Source organism: Mustela nigripes, chromosome 2, assembly GCF_022355385.1.
Source record: "Mustela nigripes isolate SB6536 chromosome 2, MUSNIG.SB6536, whole genome shotgun sequence".
In the NCBI taxonomy this organism is placed as follows: domain Eukaryota; kingdom Metazoa; phylum Chordata; class Mammalia; order Carnivora; family Mustelidae; genus Mustela; species Mustela nigripes.
In genome coordinates this window covers 212717597-212736328 of record NC_081558.1, presented here as the reverse complement: position 1 = coordinate 212736328, position 18732 = coordinate 212717597, and the positions used below count along the sequence as shown (strand labels likewise).

At 44.1% G+C, this 18732-nt stretch overlaps 1 protein-coding gene across 3 annotated transcripts in view; it reads left to right on the top strand.

The window, feature by feature from the left end:
• ERG (ETS transcription factor ERG) overlaps positions 1 to 18732 on the top strand; it is a 172526-nt gene that overhangs the window by 146887 nt on the left and 6907 nt on the right. For 2 of the 3 annotated variants that reach the window (XM_059392353.1, XM_059392354.1), the window contains 6 exons: positions 5428 to 5631; positions 6496 to 6576; positions 8484 to 8555; positions 15323 to 15391; positions 16078 to 16134; positions 16867 to 16914. In XM_059392353.1, coding sequence (XP_059248336.1) covers positions 5428 to 5631; positions 6496 to 6576; positions 8484 to 8555; positions 15323 to 15391; positions 16078 to 16134; positions 16867 to 16914 — 531 coding nt within the window. The remainder of the gene's footprint in view (positions 1 to 5427; positions 5632 to 6495; positions 6577 to 8483; positions 8556 to 15322; positions 15392 to 16077; positions 16135 to 16866; positions 16915 to 18732) is intronic. The other variant, XM_059392355.1, reaches the window with a different exon arrangement.

Here is an 18732-nt window from a genome sequence, read left to right as displayed (position 1 = left end):
CTCTGAAATCCCTGGATTGTAAAGTCCAGGCTTCTTAGCAAGGTATTTAAGGCTCCCCAACTTTCGCCTCCATCCTTCTATGTCTGTGTGTTCCCTCTCCACCGCTCTACTCCAGCCACACCTGATTTCTTCCTTCTCCCTCAGCACCACAGAGGTTTCACGCCTCAGTGGGTATGAAGCTGGGCTCCTGCTGTTTGCCTAAACTAAAGGGCTTCTCCATGCTCCTTTCACCCAAATTCTGTCAAATACTTTTCCTTGACGCAGGCTCGAGCCGAGCCCTTCCGGTGAAAACTTTACCCTTTTCCTTGGCATCTCTCTCTTTCCTGGCCACCTCTGAATCTCCCAGAGTATTTGTGTATACAGTAAATTCTCAGCAATTCTTACTTGAGTCAAAGGAATCTTAGTCCTTCTCCTATGGGAGTCATTCTTTAGGTCCTTGAAAGCAATCCATCATGAGATCTGCTGGGTCCTGAGTCACACTGCTCTCTGGGGGCTGAAGATATGGGATGGCATGCCTTTAACATAGCCAAAGGTGGTGCTTGGCTGGGGTTCATTCTGTGGCCCTGTCTCCTTTCTCCTTCCCGTGCATAGTTAGGGGTCGGGGAAGGAGGTGAGCTCTGTTGAATCTTGTGGGACCTTGTGAGCCCCCTTCTGCGATGGCAGCATGGGACAGAAGAAGAAGACTTTGCTGACATACGATGGGCCATGGAGGAGACTGGAGAGACTCTACTGGGCTCTCTGTGGAGTTGAAGGGAGAGCTAGGACTCAGCTGGGACTCAACACTGACCTGAACTCCACAAAACGCTACCTATGGCTGTAGCATCTGTGCTGGGCCCAGGTACTGGGGATTGTGAGGCTTACTCTGATCCTGTCATTGGTGCGGCTCCAGAGGGTCCTTAGAAGTGCTTAGCTCTCAGGAACATTGAGGACAGACACCCAAAGGAGGTGGTAAGCAAAAGTGAAGGGGATAAGAAAGGGCTAATCCCACAAGCAACGGATGGTGTTTGGGGACAGGCATGGGGTGTTGATTCAGGAGAGGGCAGGCAGTTGTGTGTGGCTGTAGGATGAGGGGATGGGGACTGGTTGGGAATGACACCTATGAAGACAGTGGGGTCTGGCAAACTCGGGGTCCTGTGCTTCATGTGGGGGAGATTGGGCTTGTCTCTCGAAAAGTATTCTCTGTTATGACATCTCCAGAGTAGGTCCAGAATAATGGCACCCCATGGACAGGTCAGAAAGGAACATCCTTCTTTACTGTATCATATCTTCTTTATCATATGGACATCATTTGTTTTTCATATTTTTTGCTTATAGGGTGGGGATCCCTATAGGGTGGGGATGTAGAGATCCATTCCCAAAAAGATAACAGGAGTAACACAACTTCAAGTAACTTTATCCTTTTCAAATGAAGCAATCCCCATTAATAAACCACATAAGAAAGAGATTAAAATTTTATCCCCTTGAAAATTTTATAAAAATACTTACACACACACACACACACACAAACATATATATATATATATATATATATATATATATATATATATAATTTAAATTTAATTAGCCAACATATAGTACATCATTAGTTTCAGAGATAGTGTTCAATAATTTGTCAGTTGTGTATAACACCCAGGGCTCATCACATCATGTACCCTCCTTGTGTGTGTGTGTGTGTGTGTGTGTGTGTGTGTGTGTGTATGTATTTAAACCCTTTGTAAGATCTTGTTTGGATTTTGAAATGGAGCAGAATACATTTTTATAAACAATTTTTAGCCTAAGTACTACATTTTTTGGAGAGAAAAACAGGAAATACAGTTTAGTGAAATTTTAGTGATAAAGAAAAAAATCTAAAAATCTCCATCATCTTCTCTCCAGAGATGACAGCTGACCTCTTATTGCCGGGCCCTCCAAAATTCTTTCCATGGATATATTTACATTTCTTAGCAAAGTTTAATTATGCTTCAATAATGTTTTCAAACTTTTAAATTTAATCCACTTTGAGCATTTTTTCCTATCAATATATTCAATGGTATAATTTTAGTTTCCAAGTATCACAGGAACATCCCTAAATGTGCTACAACATAACTAGTTCTCTTTGGTTGGACATTTAGGGTGTTTCCAATGTTATGCTATTATAAACACCACTACAAAGAACATCCTTGAAAATAAATCATTGCGCACATCCTCTATTATTTCCTTACGATAAATTTCTAGAAGTGGAATTTTTAGTTCAGAAACGAAGCACACGTCTTTTTGGAAAGACGTTTCAAATGTATTGCTGAATTGTTCATTGGAAAGGAGGCAGGAATTTATAGTTATTCCAGCAGTACAGGAGAATGGCTGTTTCACCAACCCAAAGCAAGAATGTTTGTAATAAGAACAATGCAGGTCAGGAATTGGTCCCTGGGGTCTTGCCCATGAGTCCCTAAAAGGAAAATTGAATGAGCCGTGACAGCCCTGGGCTTAGCAAAGGAAACCAATTAGTAGCACACCAAGGGACCAAAGAAACTTCTTTTTTTGGCTGTCTTCCTAATATGTCATTTTACCATTTGAACATGAAGCCCATGACTTTCGGGAAGATGTTTATATATCATTTTTAGAATATCTAGTTCAACCATTAAGAGAAGAAAATGCATTCCAAGAATGAACTGATTTCTAGGAGGTAGGTACCAGCTCCCCTTCCCCACCAAAAAAATAGTCCTTCTACATTGTTAAAGGCCAAGACAAAACAAAATCATGAAAGGTTTGGCTGATGGTGGTGGGGTTTAAGAAAAATGACCTGGGGAGCATGGCAGATAAGAGGATCCTCTGTCTGAGAGGCCATGATTGTCCTCCACACAGAACCAAGGGGCATGAAGGCTTGAATTGGGGATGATTAAATATGATCTGTATCTGTATAATGAGGAATTATGACAGGTTGTGAGAAAAAGAACCATCTGGAGTTTTGACCATTTTATCCCCCAAGGTCAAATCCTGACCCAATGGCAAACAGCCATCTGAACTCAATGGTGAACAAGTTAACCGTCCGTGTACACACTCCATTTTCACAGACTAGCAAAGCGTTCCGTATGTTTGAATTACACAGGAATGTGCGCACCTTCCTGTCAACATGGCCATTTCAGGTTTTGCAGATGGCACAGAACCAGCACTCTCCTTGGTTTCCAGATTATATACACTGATTGCTTGTTGAGAGTGTGAGTGTCACAAAATCAGTGGACATCCCATCCTAACCAGAAAAACTGAACCGGTACATTCGCTACACCTCAACAATTCTACATCTAGGTCCTCTTTTCAGGCCAGCACTGCCCCATGCTTGCAAGTGTGTCATCTGAGGATCTGATGAAAATGCAGGTCTGGAGTGGCACCTGAGATTCTGCATTTCAAAGCAGGTCCCAGATGATGTCGATGCTGCAAGATCCCAGGACCACACTTGGAGCAGTGAGGCCTTGGGGGATGGTCTAAACTTGCCTGCACATAAGAATTACCTGAGGAGCTTTTAATAGTTCCGATCTCCCAGGATGAGACCAGGCTCAGCTCTTCCCTCTCCATGTGATCCCAGTGTAGACTCAGTGTGCACCAAAGCAGATGCCTTCACATGTGCATGGGGAGATGGACACTCAGATGTTCACTGGTCAGTAAATTGGGGGCCCAAGAGCTGCTTACCTGATTGAATAGTCCTACATTGATGAACTTAGACACATTTTGAAAACTCAGATATCATTCATGTTAAGTTTAAAAGCACAGACAGTACACATAGTTGATATGGCAACAGTATTCAAATGCACATAGGAATGATGACTGTATTAAGTTCAGAATGGTGGTTTTTTCTGGAGTGTTCAGGAGGGGAGAGCAAGGAGATGGCTTCCATTGGATTTGAAGTTATTTCTTTCAATTAAAATAGATATGAAGAGAGAGAGACAGAAGAGGGGAGACGGAAGGAAAAAGGAAGGAAGGGAGGGAAGAGGTGAGAACTCTGGTGGCGTGACTCTCTGGCTGTTTCTCACTATAACTGCTATTTACTTTTGCAAACTTGAAATATCTTCCAATAGCACACATGTCCCATTCTTGGGTAGCCTGAAACATCAGTAAGATGAAACAAGGTTCTAGAGCTATTCGCTATGAAGTGGTTTGAAAGGATGACTTACCTTACACCAAATTCTCACTCATTATGATTAGAGCATCTTGGCATGCCCGATCTCTAAAGGGCCTGTCCAGAGAACGAAGGTCAAGGCTCTCCTCTTACATGTAAAACAGATCTAGAAAGGAGAAGCAGTCTCTGGAGGTTACAGAAAGTTGAGAGACCCTGGGGTTTAAACTCTGGGCTCCTGGGGCACTTGGGTGGCTCAGTGGGTTAAAGCTTCTACCTCCGGCTCAGGTTGTGGTCTCAGGGTCTTGGGATGGAGCCCTGAGTCGGACTCTCTGCTCAGTAGGGAGCCTGCTTCCTCCTCTCTCTCTGCCTGTCAAATAAATAAATAAAATCTTAAAAAAAATAAATAAATAAACTCTGAACTCCTACTTCCTGCCTGGGTGTCTCCCGTCTACCAGCATTTGTGGGTCTTAAATATCCCTCCACCAAGAGTGTCCATGTGGAACAGTCCCTGGTGTATTTCCATCAAGGATTGCCTGCTCTGTCTCCTCAAGGCTGTGCCCTGTGGGACCCCCACCCAGACCCCCCCCCAAACACATAGCAGTAGAACGTGATGACATTGCCAACATGTTGTGAGGTGTAAATTCCCCCAGGCTGTCCCCTCCCCTGAAGGTGCCAGGTAGGTGCAAAACCAAATTTTCTGAGGGAAAAGCAAGGAACTGACAGCTCTCAGAAATACTAGCTCATTGGAGGTGCTGGGGTTTTGGTTTACCTCCACTCTATTAACAATTTTATGGCTATTTTTTCCAGTATTTTGTACAAATACATTTTTTTGTGTGTGACAGTAAACATTTTCCTGATTTGTGTCTTGAAGTTTTTATTTTCATATAAAGATGCCCCTGGTTTAATAAGGAAAAAATGTTGCCATATTTTTTTTTCATTTTTAAATCAATAAATAAGAGTGAAAAAAGTGGAAAAAAATAAATAATTAAAAAAAAACAACAACCTGTCCCCATATTAAACTTCAGATTTTCCAAACAACCAGAGGGACAATGGTGTGAATAATCCTAGAATTCCAGAACAATTCAATTTAAAGGCAATGATCACTGCATGTGAGTCAGTTGGCGTTTTTGTTTTTTGTGTTTTTTTTTTTTTTGTCTTTCCCCCACATCACCTTCTTTTGACAGGTCACTGAGCTGAGCTGGAGGCTGTTCTTCTGAAACAGTGGGAAAAGGGGCTGTTCTGGAAATCTGCAGCTGCTGGGGATCCCACCTGGGAGGTAGCTCTGCCCTAGAAATACGTCTTCGGGAGTTGATCCATTATGTTCCATCCCCTTCCAGACCCTACGCTGTGGAGTACGGACCACGTCCGGCAGTGGCTGGAGTGGGCAGTGAAGGAATATGGCCTCCCAGACGTCGACATCTTGCTGTTCCAGAACATTGATGGGAAGGAACTGTGCAAGATGACCAAGGACGACTTCCAGAGGCTCACCCCGAGCTACAATGCTGACATCCTTCTCTCGCACCTGCACTACCTCAGAGAGAGTAAGATGGTCCCCGCTTGGGGCCGAGATCACTGGCGTGCTGGTTCTGGCGAGCCTGAGCCAAGAGAGTTCACAACAGTCTGTGAACAGCTTCTCCCTGCCCTCACCCATTCTCATTTAGGGTCTGAGACCACCAACTGCTTACAAGGCCATGATGTAGGTGAACATGGTGAGAAGCAGCCAGTGATTTTCCCAGAAGCCAAAAATTCATGTTAGCCTTCAGCTCTCTCCACCACTGTCCCCTCCATTGAGCAGATCACGTGGCAAAGGGAACCAAAGCTTTATCTGGTCACACGTGATTGAACCTTCATGGTGCCCCACACTGAAACAGAAACAGAAAGGCTCCTACCACATGGGAATTATGGGGTTTATCCTCCCTAAAGCTAAACCAAGTCCCCTACCGATCCCACCTGCACACAAAAGGAGGGAAGTTTCCATTTGGGATCATGAGATGTGGCTTCACCTGACAGAATGGGAATGGCATCTTGGCGATTAAGGGCATGAATTCACCAAGTTTGCTGCATGCTTTAATTTGTCAGACGTCAAGCATGGTTAGCAGGAGACGGAGGTGGTGCGGTAGCGGGGCGGTGTGAACTCTGGTGTAAATGCTTTGCCTGGCATCCTGATCACTTACTCCCTGAATGGAATATGGGCCCACCTAGGGTTTAACACGCTAACCAGCAGCAGGGCCATGGAGAGATTTCCAAGCATCCCCGGATATGAGGGCGGGAGTGGGGACGTGTTTTTCTTCCTTCTTTCTTATTTTTTTAAAGGAAGGTAATTCTCTCTCTCTCTCTCTTTCTCTCTCTCTCTCTCTCTTTTTTTTTTTTTTTCATTTTGATGTTGCTTCTGTTTTGTTTTGTAGCTCCTCTTCCACATTTGACTTCAGATGATGTTGATAAAGCCTTACAAAACTCTCCACGGTTAATGCATGCTAGAAACACAGGTAATGCTGGCCCTGCCCCTTGCCCACAGGACGAACGCAGGCTCTTGTCCACAGGCTGCATGCTTTCAAGATGGCAGGCGAGATGGGCAGCTCATCAGGCAGGCAGAACCCAGGAGGCTCTTGCGGGAGGTACCAGAGCCTACAGGCAGGGGGCGCCCTCTGGTTTCTGAGCACTGCCCATTCCCTAGGACGATCAAAGGATTTGAGATGTGCAGAATTAGCCTTTAGCCATAGCCTTAGCTCAAGTTTGCTGGATTATAATCTGCTGCTATTATTCCCCAAATACATGCTGTGCCGACTATAGAGACTAAAAGCATGTTTGATATGAGGGGACCCTTAGTATTCTTTTCTTCTTTTTTTTTCGTTATTTATTCTTCAAGGAATGTGTACTAGGACAAGCAGAAGTTTTATTTTTCCCATTTAGGAAACGTTTTAGGATATTTAACTTGTCTTGACTTTAGTCTTATTGCACAGACTTCGGACATTTGCAAAAGGCAGTAGTAGAAAGAAAAGCTCATGTGTTACTTTTGGTGAACTTTTGTTGAACGGGAAGCTATAATAATTTTGGAGGATATGAAATTAGTGGCTAACCCAATCCCTGCTATTCTATCTCTAACCACAGATTCTGCATTCTCTTTGTGTATTGCCTGAGCCTGATAGACTTTAACAGGATGCTTTGTCCCGGCTAACCTTCCCCTCCACCCCCACCTCCCCTTATAGTAGAAGCTGGCTTTCTGCAGATGAATGTGCTCTTGGCTGGCTTCCGTTGTCTCCCTCTTGATAAAGACCAGTGTAGAAGCATGGCCACAGGCTGCTTACCCCACTGTACCAGCCTGTGGGGACCCTCTGCCACCACCCAGGCTAGGGGAAAAACCTGCATGTTCTGGCAAGGTGTGGGTCACTGGCTTGTAAGCAAAGAAGCCAGTTCATGGCCAGCCTCACGTGGAGGTACAGCCGTGTTCCAACCATTCGCCAGTTTACTTTAAAATGTGTCTTGTGTGTGAGTCTAGGTCTGAGTGTTACAATGAAATTGCTGCTTAATCTTGGTCCTCAACATTCAGAACATTGTGCTTTTAATGTGAAGTAAGAAAAAAAAAATGCTTCGAGTCAGTCTTGTGCTTTTTCAACGGAGGTTACACACATCAGCCTATTAATGACCTTGTGGCCAGAAATAACAAATAACTTAGACAAAGTAATTTCCTTCTTTTAGGAAACACCTTTGAGCTATACACACTTTCTGATAATTTTGCAGTTGTTTTAAAAAATGCATAACACTGAGGGAAAGTTTCAAGAAGGCTCTGTTTTCCTTACTTTCGTGACTGTGAAACATTGAACAATCGAAGAAAAGGACAGCCAATTCCAAATGGACCAGACTACAGAAAGGGAATTTTTTTCTGCTAACGACAGGGGCATTGATTGAGAGAGAGATGGGGAAGCATGCATTTGAATAGAGATGGGGAATCATTTTTAATAAGATCCATATAGTCTTTGACAACATATTTATAATCTTTTGGTATGACTTTCCAAGGGCTCTGTCAAATGTTTTGTGGATTTTTTATGCAATTTAAAAATAAAAATACGCACCACAGAATTTTTTTTTTTTTTTAAATAAAATGAGATTGCTGGCGGGGGAGGAGGACGCACAGATGGGCTTTAGCAAGAAGCCGTAAGATCAAAACACGAGACACTTTATTACAAATGGGGCACAGGACAGCTTGACACCCACTTCTGTAGTCAGAATCAGTTTCTGCCCCTTGTGTCTGTCCCTTCCTCCCCAAAGTCTGGAACAGCCGGCTCGAGGGGGACGCCTTCCTTTGGTGTCATAGGGCAAAGTCGATTTGGCACGGTTGCTGAGATCAACAACCACAACAGACCTTCACATGTTTTGTCTTTCCTTTTGTCTGCAGGGGGTGCAGCTTTTATATTCCCAAATACTTCAGTATATCCTGAAGCCACGCAAAGAATTACAACTAGGCCAGGTACGAAAACCCCCCTGTGTGATCTGTTCCTTGAAAGACATCCCAGGATGGCCCGTGAGATCCGTGACCTAAGTCACGTGAGTCAGAGGGAGCGGATCCTGGGTCTTGAAGAGAGTCCTGAGCAGTCTCATTCTTCCTCTGTGGATTAGGAGCCTAAATTCGGTCAGATCCTCTCATTCAAAGATCACACCAAACGTCCTTGACTGCAGAATTCAAAGCAGATCAGCCCCTTCACGAGATACTTTAAAAGACAGATGGGCAAAGATGGTCCTCAGATATCTGGCAGTAAGGAGTCCCTCTGCTTTCCGGGTCATGGAAGGACTTCTGTCCTTGGGGAAGCACACGAAGCACGAGGCATGCCCTTAGCGCTAGGCATGGATCCCCATATGTCACAGGAGCCCGTCCTTCAGGGCAGAAGCATGTAAGAGATAAAATTTACATCAGACTCTTACTTTATGTCTTTCATGAGGATTTCTGTAGGTAATTGATTTACATATCATTCATGAAAAAATAAGTATTATCCAAGGCTTAGTAGTGACAAGCACACTGTTACATTCTGGGGGTCAGACTTCAGAAAGCATCCTGTCTTCAGAAACCTGGGCTCTTTACTCCACAGATGTCCGGGGAGTGCCTCCTGTGTGCTGGCCACAGAGGTAGAAATGACCCAGCTCACAAGCTCACGTGCATGTTTTGCCCAAACTTCTCAATGTTTCAGTAGAGTCACCTAGAGCCAGAGATGGACTCACACACATGAGGGCTAGCATCATGGAGCCAGAGACAGACACGCACACATGAGCTTCTTCTAATGGCAGAGACTGTAGGAGCAGCAGGGCTTGCAAAGGTACCTCCCGTAGAAGGAAAAGGATGCTCTGCAGGGAGGGGCCACATGCCAGTGGAGGACTAGATGTTTGCAGATGGACAAGTAGAGGGAGCACGTGCATAGCGTAGACCTCTGTCCCTTCACTGGGACTTGCAATGATAACATGGTGATTCAGGACAGCAGGCTGGTTTTTCCATAGCCGTTCATGGATCTGAGACTCATGTCTTCCTAGACCCAAGCTGTCACTCTTTGACCTCTGGCTCACATCCAGGCTGCACAAGACTCGTTTTGAATATATCCAGGGCACTAAGCTTAGCACTACCGTGTCTTTCCAGTGAGAAAGACTGGGGACCAGTGAGCTACGAAGCTTCTCGGAGTCTCTCCTACCCCAACACTGCCCTGTTACCACCTTAGTGCCATCAGGCTGCTGATTATCTTTTTCTCAAACCTCGGAGGAGGGCTTTGTTGCTCTTCTCCTGGGGAACACTTGGAAAGGCTTGGCCAGAGTGCTTGGTTATCTCTGTCCTGGTAGAGACTTCCCAGGCCATTTAAGTGAGGACAAGACCCTGGGTCTAGAGTGAACTAGACCATGAAGAGCCCCACCATTTACCTCTAATAAATGCATCCTTGGGAAAATGGAAGTGTAGGGAAATCACAATGGTTTTGTGAGCATTTAAAAAACATTTCCATCCAAACTTAAAAAAAATAGAAGCTTTCTAAAATGAGGGTTCGGGGCTTGTTTGCTTGCTTCCTTGTTTGCTTGAAGCTGCCTTGTAGGTGCCCCTGACTGAGGTGCAAAATCCAGGGATTGTGAGCTAGTTGGAGATCTGTCAAAAGATCACAACACTGGCCAAGTCCACTGGTGCAGCCCAACGGTCAGACCAGCTAGCTGGTTGCTCATTGCTACAAAGGACAGTGTATCCTTTTTGTATTTTACGATATAGTATATTTGGAAGATACGGCCTCCCAGGTATATAGAGAAGGGGAGGCTGGGAGGTGATGGCGGGGACACCCCTCTATGCTTTGTCAGGGGGAGGACAGGCAGCAAAGTCAGATGCACCTTGCATATCTGATAAGGCTCTGCCTTGGGGCCATGGTCCATGACCTGGAAGAGATCACAGCTCCGTATCTCCGTACCAGTAAAGTAGGTTTCTGAGACTCAGTTTCTATCAAAAGTATCTGTCTGGATGACTGCTACTGTGAATGCCAGGGGAGATACACACATATTGGGATATGACTATAAAGAGTTTGAATCAGACCCAACACTGTTTGCTGAAAGGCAGATTCAGGGGTTTAACCTTGGAGAAGAGAGTGACTTCTCTACTAGGCGGAGGCAGGGCTCGACCTTGAACGAATGCACACATGGATGTTTCACTGCTTTGTTCATGCCTCTCCCTTCTCTTCCCAGGCTTGCTCCTATTTGCTTTGTCCAAACGTTCCTGATTCAAAATGCACCCTCTTTCATCATCCCGTTGCTCAGTTAACATGTAGAGCCTTTTCTCCCCTACTCTTATAAAGTGTTAGCACAGAGGTGTATCATTTTACGTTCTATTTTCATGGTCATAATTACATGGTGTTTCATGTTTCTTGAGTTGTGTCAGAACTACCAGAAGCCCTTTCTCCACCTCTATTGTAAGTACCCTTGTAAGTACCCTCCTTCCTTGCTGAACACATGCCTTTTGGAGCCATGGCCCCTTGGGGTCTCAAGTGACGTAAAAGAGACAGGTCCGACTCCTCAAACCATGCATCCTGGTTTTTGACCTCGTGATGTGTCACCCCACCTGGCGTCTTATGGGCAGTTTATAGGAAAGCTCTGGTGTCTGCCGACAGGGACATTGTGAAATCCCGTCTGTCCTCTTCCATCCGCACACAGTCCACATATCATGACATGCATCTAGGATGTGCTCAAAAGAGACTGGAGGGCTGAACCAGCAAATGCAGCCTTGACTTTGACTTTTCAGCTGGTGATATTCAGGGGTTTCTCAGGTTCTTAAATGATTCGTGGTTGGAGTTCACAACTTGGTGACGTTTGGTGTCACCAGTCGAGTGGAAAAACAATGCAGCTAATGTACATTCTCCTACATCAGGTGCTATGCAAAGCCTATATCCCAGCTCATAGCTAAAAATGTACTCTTTGTGTTCTCCCTGGCTAGACCTACCAGACCAACCTACACAGCTAGGAGGCAAAGGAATACAAGATGTTCCCAGATCTCCATGTCTTTGATAGAGGATTTTAGAAGCCCTGGAGGATGGTCTGGAGGAAAACAAGGGAGAGTGACTTAATCACATTAGGGTTGACTCCAAAACTTCCTGCCATTGAATAGGGGTTTATTGGCTGGTGCTGGGCAATAGCTGGCTGCCTTTCTGTCTTCTCATTAGCTTCTAGATTCATTGACAGCAGGCAGATCTCATCCTTCCCTCCCTCCCCCAGCCCAGCTAGGGCCCTTCAGCTCTGCTTTGCAAACATGGCATGGATCCTGCAGAATGCAGACGAGCTCTCCTGTGGTCCAAGTTCTGGTCCATTAAAAATAAAGTAGGCGGGTGGACGTCCTGAGGGCTAGTGGATGTTCATCTTTAAGCTTGATGAAAACAGAATACAAAACTTGGTGGACTTAACCCTGTAGGAAGGAGAGTAGAATATACATGTTTTCTTGACTCAGTGATGCCCAGGGAAGGGAGTGGGTGTGGAGGAGCAGAAACTGATCCCAGCTCCCAAGAGATAAATCAAGGTGCTGGTATGGAGGAACCCAATGCCGGTCAAACTCCGTATTTTCAGTTTTGTGCTTTTTAATCTGGATCATGGCATAAAACACACTTCTTTGGTAACTCTAAGCTGCTCCCAAACACTTTTTTATAAATTTTGGTTTCTAAATACACAGCCTGTTACAGAAAAGATAACAGACCCAATGCCAGAAAGCAGCCTTCTCTGACACGGGACCTTCTGCCAAGTGTATGAGTTAATTACCTCAAAGATCACACAGTTCAAGAGAGATGGAGAATGTGTTGAACCGAATGCCAAAAATTAAATGTAAAATCTGTTCTTAGTAGAAGTTCTGTGTCCTAATGTTAGTAAGGGACACATGGCAAATGCTCGTGGAGTCCTAATTTCTCAAGCAGCCCAAGAGGAGAGCTGCCCAGCAGCAGCCATGCTGCGGGGTGGTGTGGCTGGAGGGGTCCCTGCCGTGGCCTCCTGTCCCAGTGTGGCTCCATTCAGTCCTGCCCAGTGTCCCCTCCCACAGGAGGGAGGCTCAATGCCACAGCGCGTGAGCGGTAGCTGATAAGGAAGCACAGGACCAGAATTTCATGAACGAAAACAAAAGCCTACTTATCTTCCATGGCAATATGTTTATGAACATGTTAATCATCGTTCATATAAACATCACAAATTCTTGGCTAAAAATCAGACTTGGTGTTATTTAGGTCCTGACTTATTTTCAAGGGAGGATGGAACATGGTTATATATCCTAAGAAGGATTTATAAAAAAAGGGTTTCAAAATATTTTTCTCTTGGTAGTTGGGTGTTTAATTTTTTCCAGTCACAATTTCATGAGCAACGCTTTTATGTTCAGGGTGGGACGAGACCAGCCTGCTGACATTTGCTGTTCATTCTCTTGCATTCCCTCCAGTGAAAAAGACCCAAAGTAGAGCTCTTTGCACGCTTCTGTTCCCTTGTACTGACACACTCAGATAGTAGTTCTGAGATCCCTATCTGTAGGAACACAGATTCCCGCCTAGAAACAAGTACTGGAAATTGTCTAGAACATGTTTGCTCAAACACATTCAGTGTGTTCCCAGGTCACCTGGGATCTTGTCAAAATGCAGATTCTGATTCAGTAGCTCTGGACTGAGATTCTGCCTTTCTCCCAAGCTCCCAGATGTTCCCAACATTGCTGGCTTGCGGATCACACTTTGAGATCTAGGATCTAGAACATGTTTCGGTATTGTCTTGCTTTTTCATTTGGTCAGCAGAAGCCCCTTGTCAAGATGTGCCTGTCACCTCCTGAGTTCACCTCAATGCTGTTATAGTAGACTTAACTATACATAGCAGACTATATATAGACTTGACTCTAGTAGACAAGTAGACTGGTCTCCTTCTGAGACGTTCTGACACTGAAACCCTGGCTGACCAGTTTTTTAAAGACAAAATGCAATAAATGCAATTGGACAAGGGTCTGTGTACAAAGGGCTCCCAGAGACTTAAGTTGAAATTCAGTTGTAAATTGATAGCAGCTGCAGATTTAATTCCCATGTGCAATCCCAGCACCAGAAAAGTGAGACTCTGAGGAGCTGAGTGGGAAAAGATTCTGGTCCAAACTGCAAAAATGCCAGCAGAGAAGGAGGGGTGAGCAATAGCAGTTTAAAAAAAAAAAATCATCTTACTTAACCAGCGCTATAGAGGGTAGGATTTCAGAGACCACACTGGTCGAGTTGCTTGTAGCCAGACAGACCAAATAAATTAAGGCAACTCTGGGTTGAATTTCACGTTGCATTTCAGTGGTATTCTCTTAGGGATCTGAAAATAAGGAGAGATGCATCTTTAGCAACGCAGTCAAACTTTTTGAAGATGGGCTCACCAGATTACCAATCTAAAATAGGGCCAACTCATCTGTTTAAAGAGAGGCTTTAAACTCATTGACTTGCCCTGCCCTCTGAGTGGGATTTTGTAGCAATATCCAGGTGTGCTGAAGTATCTGACTATGGCCTTCAGTTGGCTCAGAATGACACATGGCATTGAACTGAGTCCCCATCAATCCAAGAAGACATAGTTTTCAAGTGGATCTCTAATGGGATTTTGTGTAGAAATCACTTCATGTATGCACAGTTAGTAAGAATATGCATGGTAATGTTCTGGAGTATATTTTCGAAAGAACCTTGAAATGACTTAAAATCTTCATAATCATTAATAGAACTTGTGCTGAGGTTACAGAAGTATAGTTAAATTTGCATTGCGAAGTGCAATGATGATTTAGGAGATAAATGATAATGCATTGGAAATACAAAGAAATTACTGGCTTATGCTTCAGCTTCTTTTTTTTTTTTTTTTTTTAACGTTTAGTTATTTACTTGAGAGAGAGAGAGAGAGCATGAGCAGAGTGAGGGGCAGACAGAGAAGCGGACTCCCCACTGAGCAGGGAGCCCAATGCAGGGCTCCATCCCAGGATTCTGGGATCATGACCTGAGCCAATGACAGACACTCAACTGACTGAGCCACCCAGGCGCCCCTAGGCTTCAGCTCCTATGCTCATTGTTAACATGCAATATTATTTGTCTTGTGATTGATTTCATGCAGTTCTTTTAGAGAAATTCTAATTTCATTTAGAGGAAGAGATATTTACATAGAAAAAGAACAGGACACTTAAGACTGATTTAATATAACTGGGTGAGATTATTAAAGAGAAAATGAGGGGTCACAGAGAGAGGCAGCTGGCCAGTAAGAGGATAAGTGGGCATGCTCGTTTCCAGGGAAGAAGAAGAGAAAGAACATGAGTGTGGTTTGGTGGACTTAGGGGCAGTCCTCGAGCAAGAACTGGTGGACTTACAAATTTGTGAGCCTTGGTCTGCATGAGTCATGAAAATAACAAAGGGGTGAATTCAAGTCAGTTGTAGGTAGAAGCAGGTCCACGTAGATTGTGAGAAACTCAATATGGTCTTGAGCTATGATGATTGTAGGAAGATTTTTTGGAAGACTCAGCAAACTGCAAGAATCTGTCAGAGTTGTCAGATCAGTGGGTGAAAATGTTAGATCAACAGACTAAACAAAATGATAATTTCGAAGCAAACCCCAAACCTAATGGAATATAGGTTTAGTATTTCTATGGATTACTGAATTTCCATCCACAGTATTTATTCTAATAAACACAAAAATTATGGCAATCACAAAAAACACAGAATATATCTATTATAAATTACATTATTGATCTTTTAGTTGATTTGTTTGTCTTTGCAGATTTACCTTATGACCCACCCAGGAGATCAGCCTGGACTAGTCACGGCCACCCCACTCCCCAGTCAAAAGGTACAGTGTTGGCCTAGCTGCTTGAGTCTGCATGTCACAAGGCAGTAGATAACCATTGATGGAACACATAACAATTTCTGCAGCAAATCTATGCTTTTTCAATGCATAGAGTGTTTTTTCCATTGGCAACAAAGTGCAACTGATCTTTAAGTGCAATGATTCTTTCTCTGCTGGGGTTATGCCTACTTCCATACTTCCATAACAAAAAGAAACAAATGATGTAATGTATTTCAACAAGGACAAAGGCAAGTCTCATGAGATGTCTGGGCACAGATTAAATACTGGGTGATTTCCTAATCTTGGCCATGTTTGAAAGTATCTGTAACTTTATTTTCCTGGTGATTTCCCCTTTTCTGTTTCGTTTAGACTATGATTCATTTTAATCTGTTTCTCAAATTCTTTTTTTTTTTTTTCTTTCTGGTTTTGGAAACTGTGTTGTATAAATAATTTTTTAAAGTGCCCTCTCTCTCTCTCTCTCTCTCTCTCTCTCTCTCTCTCTTTGCTATAATTTATACATTTGGTTTCATTAGAAAGGAAATTTCTTGCCATTAAATGCGACTTAGTGTAACAGTAAGACGACATGTTAATAACTAAGATAATTGTTGGAATGGTGCTATAACACCATCAAAGACTTATGGTTTAAACAGAAGTTACAGCTACTCTGTCCTTTGTTTTTGGATTTTCAGCTGCTCAGCCGTCTCCTTCCGCAGTGCCCAAAACCGAAGACCAGCGTCCTCAGCTAGGTATGTTTTCAGTCTTGCTGTCCATCAAAAAAGAAGTAGATTTAGTGCGCGTATTTCTAAAATGTGTCACTTCCTACATGAAATTAATGAGATTTTATCTTCTTTATCATGGCTCCATATATAAAATGGGGACCAAATCATTGGTCTATTCAATGGGGATAGCTTGAGATTTTGCTAAAACATTTCCGAAGTCTATGTAGTGAATACAGAGAAAACATTCTGTTGCACGCAGGCTGCAACTGTCAACTGTGACAGATGAGTTCTCATTTCTCCTTCAGGCCACGTGCTGCATGCTGGCATTTTGCCAGGTCCAGTGTGGAGGGCTTTGGAGGGTCATATTGCCAGTATGCCTAGCAATATGGCCAGCATGGCACCGGGGCCACGTGGGGACATATCTCGTTGGCCCAATTTCTGTCCAGGGACTTAGAGAGCTGGGTGTTGGGAACCCTGAGCCAAACCTGCACTTGGCAGCCAGCTAAGAGGCCCTTAGCAAGAAATTTCTCTCAGGTTCCATGTGACATCCTACTATATAGGAAGTGGTTCTAGGTGACTTTGGTGTATGTGGGGGGTGGGACGGGTACATTCAACTCTGAAATCTGGAAACACAAGTGGGTCAGCATTATGCCGGCAGCAACATGATACCGAGTCATGATGCGGTCTTTGGTCTGGGATTTGACTACTTCCTCTTCTTTTTTTTTTTTTTTCTGTTTTGTTTTGTTTTGTTTTCTGTAGATCCTTATCAGATTCTTGGACCAACAAGTAGCCGCCTTGCAAACCCAGGTGAGATCATGCTGGTGGTTTTGCTCCTAACTAAGTTACCCGTTTGGGCTGTGGCTGTTTTGTAAGATTAACTTGTATTGGTGAGAAATCCCTTCACCTGAACAAAGTTGAGTTTAGATCTCATTGGATTATCTGCCTAAGTGGGAAGAAATGGATCATATTAGGAATTAAGACATTAGCTTCCGCAAAGAACAGTATCAGCTAATGTAAGCTATATCACTTCCCTTGGGTCTCCGACAACAGACATTTATTGCCTCACAGGCTGAAGGCCAGACGTCTAAAGTCCAAGTGTCAAGTGTCAAGTGAGGGCCGAGAAGAATGATCTGTTCCAGATCTCTCTCCTTGGTGTGTAGATAGCTGTCTTTTCTGTGTGTCTCTTTACCTGTCTTCTCTGAGTGTGTGTGTCTGTCTGTGTCCAAATTTTCCTTTATAAGAGCCCCAGTCATATTGGATTAGAACCTACCTTGACGTTACTTCCACTTGGTCACCTCTATAAAGACCCTATTGCCAAATAAGGTCACATTCTGAGATCCTGGAGGTTAGGATTCCAACATAGGCATTTTGGGGGGACACAACCGAACCCATCGCACAAACCAATTAAGTAATATCTTGAAAAGGAGAACCTTAATTTCCACTGTAAGGCTTCAGATCTAGGATCACCATCAATGCACTGCCTGATTTTGAACTTAAAGGCTAGGAGAAAGTGTGCGTTCTTAACTGGCTCCCTTGTGACCCGTACTTGCCAAGGATCGTCACCTGTCATCACATTTCAGTGCCCACCAAACTGTTTTATTTGTTTGTACTCAGATTAAAGCCAGCTGTGCTGGCCTCAGCTTCAGAAATTCACGGCATATGCTTAGTATTCTCAACAGCACATTCAGATGCCAAGATGACACAGGCATATTGCAAGGACAAGCTGGAATGTATATTTCCTAAACACTGAGGCCAAAATCGGATTGGGAATGGAAAAGTCCAGATTCAATCAGCATGCATCCCCGCAAGGGAATCTATATTTTGAGAACATGAAATATCATCATTACTGAGTGTCTGAAGCTTTAACATTCGGTTTTAGGTAACGTTCACTAGTTCAGCAAATGCGTTTAGGCATTTGAACTAAGGGACTGTTTCATTTCCTACTCCACCCTGGGAACTGGACCAGGCACTCGATAATTATTTGTTGAGTAAATGAATGCGGGGAATAAGGAGACACTGTCCTTGACCCTCACAGACCTGACGTTCTGGTGGAGAAATGAACACAGGTGGTTACAACGGAGCCACGGGCTCTGTTCCCTTCAGTGAGCATCCAACTGGTGGCCAAGGTTCCTGGGTCTCTGGCCCCTCCTCGTACCTGTGCTCACGTATGACAGCTCCATAACTGTTCAACTAAAAATGATTACCATGTTTTGAGATGACTGTTATCAGTTGTGCTTCAGGAAGACTGATCCGGCCGTGTTGTTCAGAATAGATTAGAACGAGGAAAGGAATGGAAGCAGAAGCACTCTGGGGATGTTAATAGAATCGTGTGAAATAACAAATACCCCCCACCCTGCGTAATGCCCGGGCAGGCTCTCATGTTGCTGGGGCCGCCAAGTGACAGCCCAGACAGGGTATTGTGTACCTTCTGCAGGAGAGGACTCAGAGATCCAGCAACATTAGGTAACTTCCCCGGAGTCTCACGGCCAGTAAGAAGGGAGGTGAAATTTGAGCCCTGACTGTCATCCAAGTCTGGTTTTATTTTCTCATCCTACGCCGCCCCTGAGTAAGCACGAGGGAGGAAGGAGGGCTTGGAGAAGGAAGGCCAAGAGACTAGAAAGGAAG